We start from the raw sequence: 10,826 nt of genomic DNA, 5'->3' as shown, positions 1-10,826 counted from the left end.
GACCAATCAGCAGCGAGCTTCTGCGGCCGCGGCCTATGAAACGCGGGCTTCTTGGTAAGTGGGGGAAGGCCGCGGCAGAACGTCGTTGTTGTGAGGGCTGAGCAATCGATCGTGGCGCCTGCGCGTCGCCTCGGGGGCAGGCTGGAGCAGTAGAGCGCCGAAAGTGGGAGCGTGCAGCGCCCGGGGTGTGGGGGGCCCACGGAGGGACGCGGGGCCCCGCAGTGGAGGCGGCAGCGCACCGCTAACCCTCCGTGCGGACGAGGGGGCCGTGCGGGAGTTGCGTGGGGTCATGAGCAGCCCCACGGCGGGGCCGGAACGGTCCTGTGCGGTCACGTTTCCCGCCCGCCCTCCCCGGGCCGTGACGGGGTGAGGGACCAAGATGGCGGCGCCCAGCGCCGGGGCGGCGGGAGGAGCCCGGGGGAGGCCGCCCGCCGTCACCCCCCAGCAGATCCGCGACCTCATCGATGGTGGCATCTCCCCTGAGGGCGCCGGTCCCGACGGGTGAGGGGGAGCGGCGGGACCCCGCTGGCGCCGGGCCTGAGGCGGGTGGCCCGGTCGTGTGGCACCGGGGGGGCGGGGGGAGGGTGTTGAGGAGACCCCGAAGCTATTGGGGCGCGCTGGGAGTTATTGGGGAGCACTGGGAGACGCTGAGGCGCCCTGGGAGACGACAGGAGATGTTGGGGGGTGCTGGAGAGCACTGGTAGGTTTTGGGAGTTATTATGGGGGAAAAGAGGGTGCTGGGGTGTGCTGGGGGGGACTGGGAAGCACGGGGGGGGGGCACTGGAAATTGGGGGTGCTGGGAGGCGGTGCTGGTGGCACTAAGGGGCAGTGGGAGGTCGTACTGGTGGGACTTGGAGTACTGGAGGACCTAAGAGGCACAGGGAGGCAGTAGCAGAAACTGGGAGGTACTGGGACGCTGGGAGGCAGTAGTGGGCAGTGGGAGGCACTGGGAGGCAGTGCTGGGGGGCACTGGGGGGGCGGGGGCAGGTAAGTGACCTGTAAAGTTCTGGCGTCCCCGCAGCCTGAGCGAGCTGAACTGGCCATTTACCGGGGCTCTGACCAGAAAAGTGGGGGGTCACACCCCGGGGGGGACACTGAGAGTCACAGGAGTTACTGGTGGGCGTTGGGGAGTCTGGGATGCACTGGGTGGCTGAGCTTTGAGGGTGTCTGGCTAAAGCCAAGCAACCATGATTGCCCTCAGAGACACAGTACACCCTTGACCCAACCATCCCCAAATTTTGGCTGGCAAAGGGTGTTGGGGAGAGGCTGAAGGGCAGCACTCGCGGCATTCTGGGCGCAGATGCTGGTGCCAGGAGTCGGCCTTCCAGGTGCTGGGAGCTCAGATGTGTCCCTGACTTCAGAGAAGTGCCGTGATCGTCAATCTGGTTTCGCCGGGCTCAGAAAACGAGCTCCTGTCTCTTGCTTGTCACATCAAATCCCCATCTGCCGCTGCTGTCGGTCATCGTGAAATATTTAATGCGCACCTTTGCTTCTTGCATTATATTTTTTAATTGGTTTATTAGTAAAGTAATTAAAAGTCAGGGCTTAGGAGCTCTGGGGAAAGGGTTCTTGTAAGGGTATGCCTGAAGGATGAAAGGTTAGAAAGTGGTCTGTGCATTGTTTATTAATGAAACCTTTCCAGGACAGCGCAGATGCTTCACTTGCTGACTTGCTGTTCCTTTTAGGAAGGACAGGTCTGACTGGTCGGAATCGGCTAATGGATCTTCTCAAATGGATGCTCTCTCCTTGGAGTCCGCCAGCAAGGAAGCCTATTTCAGCAGAGTAGAAACATTCACCATATCCTTTCTGACACTGAGCTTCCAGCCGTCCCCCACCCTGCTTTACTGTCACTCTCCCCGTGGCTTCCCCACAGGCTCCATCTTCTTGGAAGCTTTTCTTCTTCTTTGGCTAAATAAACCCTGGCTAAAGCTTTGCCTGGTCAACCCGTAATTTATTGGGTTTTATCCTTAACGTGAGCACCCGCTGAAGTGGGCGGGCAAACCCCATGAGCTGTCTCCCCTGGTTTGCGCGAAGTATGGCTGGACCAACGTGGAGTGCGACATGCTGAAGTGCTCCAGCTGCCAGGCCTTCCTCTGCGTGAGCCTGCAGCTCACGTTTGACTTCAACAAATGTATGTATGCCGGCGTCCAGCGGGTACAGGGACTGGGCTGTAGGGTTTGGGGGTGTATGTGCCTCCTCATGTGCATAAATGACTTCCATAGTCTTGTCCTGGGAGGTGCTGGGTGTTTGATGTTTCTGAAAATAAAGTGCAAGTTGAATAAATTTCCATTAGTTTGTGAGAACATGGTAACTCTTCCTGCTTCTGTTGTCAGAGATGGGTTAGAATAGAATAGTTCCAGTTGGAAGGGACCTACAATGATCATCTAGTCCAACTGCCTGACCACTTCAGGGCTGACCAAACATTAAATCATATTATTAAGGACCTTGTCCAAATGCCTTTTAAATGCTGACAGGCTTGGGGCATCGACCACCTCTCTAGGAAGCCTGTTCCAGTGTGTGACCACCCTCTTGGTAAAGAAATGCTTCCTGATATCAAGTCTGAACCTCCCCTGATGCAGCTTTGAACCATTCCTACGTGTCCTGTCCCTGGATCTCAGGGAGAAGAGATCAGCACCTCCCTCTCCACTTCCACTCTTTGGGAAGCTGTAGAGAGCAATGAGGTCACCCCTCAGCCTCATCTCCAAATTAGACAAACCCAGAGTCCTCAGCTGCTCCTCACAGGACACTCCTTCAGCCCTTTCACCAGCTTTGTTGCCCTCCTTGGGATGCATTCAAGTACCTTAATATCCTTTTTTAAATTTCCCGACTGCTCGGTCTGCCGCCCTGATCCTCCATTAAATTTTTCTCATATGGGCTGTTGGTGGCTGCTGGTCACCAAGTCAAGCCAGTTCAGGTGGTCACATTATGTAATTTAATTAATAAACTCCTTCACTGCCCTCTTTAAACTATTTGGACTACCAGCAGTAAAGTTCCCCCTTGCCAAGCTCCTTGCCCAGGCCCAACACCAGTTTCCTTCCCCTGCCTGCAGAGCATCGGCCACTCCTGATGCTGTGAGGCGCAGGCAGGGAGCAGTAACGGCTCCTGTCTCTCCCACGTTGGACAATGTGGGGCTAAGAGTGTGGCAGGAACGCCAGGCTCCATGGTGTGCTCAGCCCCACGGCGTGAGTGTTGCTTGTGAGCCACAGGATAGCGATGGCCTGTACTTTATCACCTGCCCAGACCTTTACTTTCCTTTACCTGCATCTGTCCTCTGCAGAAAGACGTTTATTACCCCACCACAAATAAGTGTCATCTCCACTTCTTAATTTTCTTGACTGCAAGTCCCTGTTCTTGTTATCTGGAAGGTAGCGGAGAGTGCAGCCCTGATGTCTGACAAATGCAGTGTGGGTCATGTGTAATGAGGAGCTGCATGACCATTTCCTTTTGGGTCACTCTTAATATTGACGTCCGCTGTTTGTTCAGACTATCTTTTTAAAATAAATCTTGGCCTAATTATTCTGTTGGTAATTGCACTGGCTTAGGAAAATCTAAAATAATTGGAGGTTGGAAGAAGGGCTTGAAAAACAAATTGAAAAATAAATAATTTGGTTCTGAAAGGTGTGAATGAGTTAAATTAAGTATGAAATCTTTTTTTTGGGAAGCTTGATTTCCAGACATGGCTGTGATTTGGCTCCTACAGCTGGGGTGGAGGGGTCAGGCGAGTTAGCTAGGGACTGGCAGCAGCCCAGGAGGTAAAACTGGCAAGTGCAGGCGGTCCCTGTGCCCATGGTTGGTTTGAGCTGCGTGTCTGCTGTGCAGCAGGGCAGGCTCCCCTGCTCCATGGTCGCTGTGGCTGGGAATAGGAGGTGATTTTGGCTGCAGGAAGGAAACTCTCTGGTTACGCTTGCTGTTGTGGAGATAACCCCTTGAGCCAGCCTACCTTCACTGCCGCAGGAACCGCCGCTCCGTGGTTGCCTGCAGGGAGGCTGGAGGTGCGGCAGCTCCTTTTGGTGGGGAGGGAGATGAGTCTGAGGTGAGAGCTTCAGGCTCTGCAAGCTACAGCCTCAGGTGGCATCCATCACCCAAGCCATGCCGAACAGGAGGAGCAGAGAAGCCCTCGTAGCCTGGTGCCTTCCACTCCTGGTTTGGTTTTCCTAACCATTCCCCGAGGAGGTGGCTCTGCAGGGGAGAAAAAGTGAGCTTTGCCTTGCAGATAAGGAGCGCTGCATGGAGCTGAAGAAGGCCTTGTGCACTGCTCACGAGAAGTTCTGCTTCTGGCCGGACAGCCCCTGCCCAGGTTGGTGTCTGGCTAGTGCACGTGCCCGGGATCATAGTCCTCTTTTTTTACCCTGTGGGGACGTTGAAATACGCAGTGGCAGAGCAATGCCTGTGAGCAGCCTCAGCGAATAAACAACTGAGCCATGGCTGGAGGCCCGGATCTTGAACCCCAGGCCAGGCTGTACCCAACCTCCCTTAACTTTTGCATTCCTCCAGGGCAGTTAAAATGCTCTTCAGATTGTAACTGGGAGGGGACAGGGGAGGCTGGATGACATGGGACGCTCAAAGGCTGATAGATCTCATCTTCAAAGCTGTGCCGCACGAGGAAGAGTGGTTGCAAAGGAAAAAGACGGTGCTCAGCTTTTCTTTTAAAAGCCAGGAGACCATTATGGGGAGAACTTGGTTGGTCTCATCTTCTCTCTTACCCTGTGGGATAAGGAGGGGGTGGGAAGGCTGGTGGCACAGCTCAGGCCTCCCACGTTTGCTTTCACCAGATCGCTTTGCTGTGTTGCTGGTGGATGAGCCCAGAGCCCTTCTCCAGGACTTCCTGGACCGCTTTCAGAGTCTGTGTCAGCTGGAGCTGCAGCTGCCCTCCCTCAGACCAGAAGACATGAAAAACATGGTGAGTTCCCGGGTGCCCCTGAGATCAGGGGAGTTCAAGTCCCCAGTGACAATGTCACAGGTTTGCCTGTGCTGTGCGAACCCTGACCGAAACAGTTGTGAGATTCAAACCGGAGACTCCAGCTTGCCAAGCAGGCAAAGCTCAGCCCTGCCTGCATGTGTGAGTGGTCTGGCATCGCCTTGGCTTTCTCCTCGGACGTTCCCCAGGTGGTGGTTTCACCTGGTGTTTCTGGAAGCATGTAAAAGGGAGTTTGGAAAGGCTCATCTGCCGTGCAAGCCCTCGACCAACGCAGGCACAGCTGGCTCATGTCACCACGATGTCGTTGGTGGGAAGTGGGCTGTAGCAGCCGGTTCCCACTCTGCACCTTTCCTGACGTGCGTGGTGCTCTCTGGTGCCCGGCAGAAGTGATTTGGGGTCCCACAGACTCCTTCGTGAGCTCTCCCTGGCAGCTCCCACCCCTGTTTGTTACGCAGCCTACAGGTTGTTCCTCTAGCAAGTGGCTGGGATCCCACTGGAGGCAGTCATTGCTCTAGGTGGGATCGGGAATTTGGGGAGCCAGAGGCTGCCCCGGAGCAGAGGTGTAGGCAGAGGCCCATACAGGTGAGGGAGCACAGGGAGTGTGGTACAGGGGGGCTCTCGTGCGAGGCAGCTGTGTGAGGAGGCTCAGCAGGCAGGAGGGAAGAGCGGGAGCTACGGCACAAGAGGCTGGAGTGTAGCCGCAGCCAGGAGCAAGTGTGGAATTGCCTCCTCGTAGGGACCTGGCCAGGCCGTGCTCTACTCCAGCCAAGTCTGGCTTGTTGGGCACTCACTCGCCGGGAAACAGATGGCACTCGGCAGCGAGAAGCCGTGTGGGAACTGGGGAACTTTTCATCCATTCAGCAGAAATCGCAGAGGTGTTTTATGGTTGCCACTGTGGGCTGGCTGAGCTAGGAAACCCATCAGAGCCCCCCGAGAAGAGACAGCATAAAGCCAACGGACATATTGCATCTAACTCCCCAGCTGTCCCACTAGCAGCAAGGTCTGGAGCCTGGCTGACAGCCTTCGGGGACTCTCTTTTCTCCCCGTGTCTCAGCAATGGCCCCAGAAGCGTTCGCGGTTTGCCTGAGCACAGGCAAACACAGTCCCTGCTGGCTCCCTGGGATTGGAGGGAGAGACGGGGGCTGTTCGGGCTCGTGCTTGCTGTGAGCGGCGGAGCTGCGACCTGCTCTACTGTCCCCACGCATGCTCGGGGGAGCAAGTGGTGCTTGAACAGAGTCCACACAACAGGGAGAGTCAGACGGGCACAAAGCAGGAGGAAGCCATCACTCTGTGTGGCTTTTGCTTGTTAACCAGAGTAGAGGTGCTGGGGGTGCTAGCTCATGCACCCAGCCCTTTCGGGGAGTGAAAAAGGGATTTTTCTCCATGTAGGACGTGGTTTGTGAGCAGAAGCAGTGTATTTTATCAGACTGCCTCTGACTGCCAGCTCTGCCACCTTTCTCTGCCCCGCAGTCCCTGACAGAGGAGAAGATCAGTCTGCTCCTCCAGCTGATCGGGGAGGAACTAGACCACAAAACGGAGGGAGAGAAACCACCGATGAAGTTTGCCACGGAAATCCTGCAAGTGCACGTTCCTGCCTGCATCCTGGCTTTGTGTGGCTGGACTTGTAGGTGGGTAGTGGTGTAGGACTGATACTGAAGTGTCTGCCGCACTTGGTGGTTGCTGGTGAAACCTGGCAGAGGCTGGAGGAATGCGGATGTCCCTCCTGTGAAATGTTCAGTATCCAGTATTTTACTATTTTATTATTATCTCTAGCCATTAAAATTGACAGACTTCCAGAAACCCCAGTGCAAATCTAAAATAGACGTCTCCTTCAGACGGCAAAGAGTCTGAAACAACTGAGTGTCGGTTGCCTGGCTCGTTGCTGATTTAGATGTTGAAGTCAATCCCTGAAATGTCATCCTCAGTAACGCTTTCATTGCTCGTCAGGCCTGCGGGAAGGGAGGGAAGGTTCGTGACCTGAAGGTTTGCGGCTTCCCAAAGCGTGTGCTGTGAGCAGAACAGCCACGCTGTTTGTGCCTGAGGCAGCTCGCTGAAGGTGAAGCGATCTCTTACAGTGCGGGCTGGAAAAGGGCTTACAGTGGGGAAGAGCAGAGCTGCTGCTGTGGCTGGCCAGTTCAGGAGCTGAGGATGGGGACCCTCTCAGCTGATATGCCATAAAGTGTGCTCCTGCTTCATGGCAAGCCAAAATTTAACCAAGCCAGTTTAAATCAATGCTATAGATGGGTTTTAATGGACTTTAATGTTTTACTTCTTAGCACACGGGGCTACAAAACCAGTAAGTTTGTGCCTCAGCCCAGGGGTACTGGTGTCTTGAAATGTGCTGGCTCAGAAACCTGCGACTGAGACCGTTCCTGTGCTGTGCCAAAAGCACAGCACATCTGTTCTGAAAGCTGCGATTTTTGGGGAAGGGCCCAGGCTCATCCCTGACCTCTTGTGACTTGGCTCTGTCCCCACAGCACTGCGTCTGGCTCCGTGCACCTCTCGGTGATCACCTGCTCCCGCTGCATGAGGAAGGTGGGACTGTGGGGCTTTCACCAGCTGGAGTCTGCGGGGCTGGAGCTGGACTCCTGCAGCCCGAGCAGCACACCTCCGGCACCTGCTGAGCGCTTCCTGCTCGTGCCCACTTCTCCACGCAGGATGCTTACGCGGAGCCAAGACACTCTCCCTCCAGGCTCCGAGCAGGTATGGCCCAGCTCAGCCGGACCGTGAGCTCGGGTTGTTTGGGTGATACAGGGGCACACAGGAGTCAAGACTGATGTAGTTTAGGTGTCTGCTGCCTTGGAAGAGGCTCGTTTTGGTGCCGTGTCTTCAGCCATGGGCAACATCCAACAGAAGTGGGTTGCTGCTGCCTTTCCCGCTGCTCTTGCAGCTCTGTCCTCCCCTCCCTCAGCCCTCCTGTAGGTCCTTTTCAGCCAGGATACTGGGGCTTATCTAACTCGGGGTGCTCCCAATCAGGGGCTGCCTTCACCCATGTCCAACTAGACCCATCTAAGATGCTCCTGGTGTGAAGGGAAGGTGGCATGACTCCTGCCAGGATGGCTGAGAAGGTTTTTGTTTTCTCTTGTTTGAGCTGGGCAGGGCCCCCCTGTCCACTTCAGGCAGAGGACATGCTGGTGACCAGAGGAGCTCTATTAATTCCTTGTTCTTTCTCCACTGGCAGCACGAGAAGAGCCCGTCCCCGGCCATTTCTCGCCCGCAGGGTTGGGACTCTCCCATCCCCATGGACCGGGGTGAGTTGGAGGTGGCCAGCCCCACTTTGAGGAGCCGCCCCATCACCCGCAGCATGGGGCAGGGGGACAACGTGGAGGTGCCGTCCAGTCCTCTCCGCAAAGCCAAGCGGGCACGGCTCTGCTCTTCCAGCAGTTCGGTGAGTGACCCGGGTGCAGGCACAGGAAGAGCCTGGGTGGGGAGGAGAGGGGTCTGGGCAGGGTGCTCCTGATCCAGGGACCAGTGTTGTCCCTGTAGTGCAGCACTGGGCTGGTGTTTAGGCATGGAGAGGGTTTTATCATGTCGTTGGAGTCTGTTTTAAACCACGCTGTCACTGTCCTCCTTCACTGTCATCTCCTCCCCAACCCAGGACACTTCTTTGAGGAGCTTCTTTGACCCCAGCTCACAGCATCGCGACTGGTGTCCCTGGGTCAATGCAGTGGAGGGAGGGGAAGCCCTGGAGGATACCGCAACCCAGACGGAGAAGGAGCCTGCGAAGGCAGAGCCGGGCTGGCGAGTGGTACTGAACACGCTCCTCGCCACCAGAAAGCGCGACAGAGTGCCTGAGACAGAGCCTGTGGTGAGCCTGTGGGATCCCCAGCCCTGAAACCAAGTGCTCAAACACTGCTTGCTCCAGCCTTGTCCAGGGCTGAAAGTCTTTAGGCAGAGTTTGGGGTAGATGGGCTTCATTTGGGCTAAATGCAAACCCAGCTGGGTGGCAAGGACCAAGCATGTGTCTGCAGAGTCTCAGCTTCCCCTCCGGCTGTGCTGACAGCCTCTCGGCTGGGTCTCGTCCGTTACAATGATGTGTTGTGTGCAGATCTGCTCAAGGGCTGCTATAAATAACAGCCTTTCCCGAGCAGCTCAGCGCTGCCCAAGATCCAGTTTCTTTTCATGTCCCGATAGAGAGCTCCCAACCCTCTCTACAGACATCCTGACCACTGGCTCCTGCAGCCGCCAGCCCCAGGCTGTTGGACCGGTGGGTTTGCCGAGCCAGGGGAGCAGAGCTGAGGCCACAGCCCCCCTCCCCAAATGGCTGTGGAGCAGCTAGTACCTGCTGCTGTCACCCATTATCCTCTTGGATTCCTCCTGCTGGCTCTCCCCTCTGGTTTCTGGTAAATTGGGCTAACGAAGAAGAGTAAATTGATGTCCTGGCACCCAATTAGGATATTTCAGATGGGGTTTTTTTGCTGCTGTTTCTCCTCGCATGCTTTGGAGACAGGTCGGTGGCGGTTGCAGGTCCTGTTGTGGTGCCTTAACCTCTGGTTGTTGCTTTGCTCCTCTCTCTCGCAGAGTCTCTCGGTGAAGTCCTGCAAGGTGTTCCGCATTTTCCGGCAGTGGGAGAGCATGAATTCCTCCTGATCGAGCCGCTGTCTCTGGGATCTGCTGCCTGGCTGGCGGCATGGGGCATCACATCGGTCCAGCAGAGATCCACTTTGCAGTCGCTCCTGCGGCTCCGTGCCCCAGGGAGGGGATGCTGAGGAGGCTCCGTGCCAAACACAGCCCCCAGCGGCTGCTGGGACCCCCCCCTTCCTGACTGACTTCCTTGAAGCCCCCTGCCTCCACAAATTGCTGCTGTAGCCCTTGGCCCCGAGGGCTTCACAGTCCCCTCCGGAGCCAGGACGTGCCACGGGCGTACGGGGTGAATGAGGAGACGTGGTCACCTCACGAGGGTGACCATCTTGTTCAGCTGTGACCCACCACCAGTGGTGCAGGGAAGTGATGCCAGCTGGGAATAAACATTTCACTTTGGGGTTTTTTTTTTTCTTACTGCTGGTGCAGTGCTTCTTCCCAGGGCAGGGTGAGCTCTGGACCTAGCACATGGCTCCCATATCCCTCGTGATGCTCCTCTTTGTGGGATCAGTGTCCGGCTGCCTCCCTCTCCTCTTTCCCACTCCTTGTTTCACTGTCTCCCCTGCCTCAGGTGGGCTCTTTGCCACGGCCTCAGCCCCTGTACACACAGAGATGTCCCCAGCCTCGTACCCCAGTGCCTGCCAGCATCTGCCCCAGCAATCAGCTGCCCGAAGCAGATTTAGTTGGGGGCTGATAGCCTTCCCAGGGTGATAAATCACCTGGCCTGGAGTGCAGAGGAGGCTGGGACGCAGCCAAAACCCTGAAAGAGATGGGTTAGGGCTTCCCATGGCTCGGGGCCATGAAGCTGGGTGCTGAGGAGGGACTGGTCTCTGTGGAAGGGGAAGAAGGTGGCAAGAAGGGAGACGCTGATCTGTCATCTTCATCCTCAAGATGTCGGGGAAGGGGCTTTGGGGAGGGCTCAGACTCCACAGGCAACTTGGGCACTGGTCGACCTCCTCACCCCAGGTCTGCCACGGCCACATGGGTGTGAGTGAAGGCACAAGGAAATGTCATTCCCTTTTTTTCTTTTTTTTTTTGAGCAAAGGAACCCTTTTTGGAGGAGGAGCCCCTGCCTCGGTTTCCCCAGCCCCAGCTCTGGGGTTTCTTCTGCACCTCATTTTGCCCCATCCCCTTTGGGGCATTTTCTGGCCACCCTGTGCCTCGGAAGGCAGTGCCTGCCTTGGTCAGGGCTGACCCCTGCTCTCCCTGAACCCTAAAACTTGTGGGTGCACCTGCCCACCCAGGGGCTTCTTCTAGGAGACACCGTTTACCTGCTGCCTCCTTGGGTGGGTGCTGGCAGGAAGCCCCCTGAGGAGCAGCAGGGCTT

General features: G+C 56.4%; 1 protein-coding gene across 2 annotated transcripts; it reads left to right on the top strand.

The window, feature by feature from the left end:
* Positions 1–111: 111 nt before the first annotated feature.
* Positions 112–9,898, top strand: ZC3HC1 (zinc finger C3HC-type containing 1). Of its 2 annotated transcripts, none has more exons than XM_075512372.1 (10): positions 112–366; positions 1,686–1,797; positions 1,981–2,131; positions 4,214–4,297; positions 4,773–4,900; positions 6,389–6,546; positions 7,396–7,621; positions 8,100–8,306; positions 8,517–8,726; positions 9,440–9,898. In XM_075512372.1, exons 1-10 carry the CDS (start codon positions 290–292, stop codon positions 9,506–9,508), a joined length of 1,422 nt encoding a protein of 473 aa, XP_075368487.1. In that variant the 5' UTR covers positions 112–289; the 3' UTR covers positions 9,509–9,898. The 2 variants fall into 2 exon arrangements, with proteins under 2 accessions (XP_075368487.1, XP_075368384.1); XM_075512269.1 differs by having other exon boundaries at positions 145–501.
* Positions 9,899–10,826: the final 928 nt, after the last annotated feature.

Source organism: Mycteria americana, chromosome 1 (assembly GCF_035582795.1).
Source record: "Mycteria americana isolate JAX WOST 10 ecotype Jacksonville Zoo and Gardens chromosome 1, USCA_MyAme_1.0, whole genome shotgun sequence".
Classification (NCBI taxonomy): domain Eukaryota; kingdom Metazoa; phylum Chordata; class Aves; order Ciconiiformes; family Ciconiidae; genus Mycteria; species Mycteria americana.
Note: the sequence above shows the minus strand (reverse complement) of the source record. Positions and strands in the feature narration are given on the sequence as shown.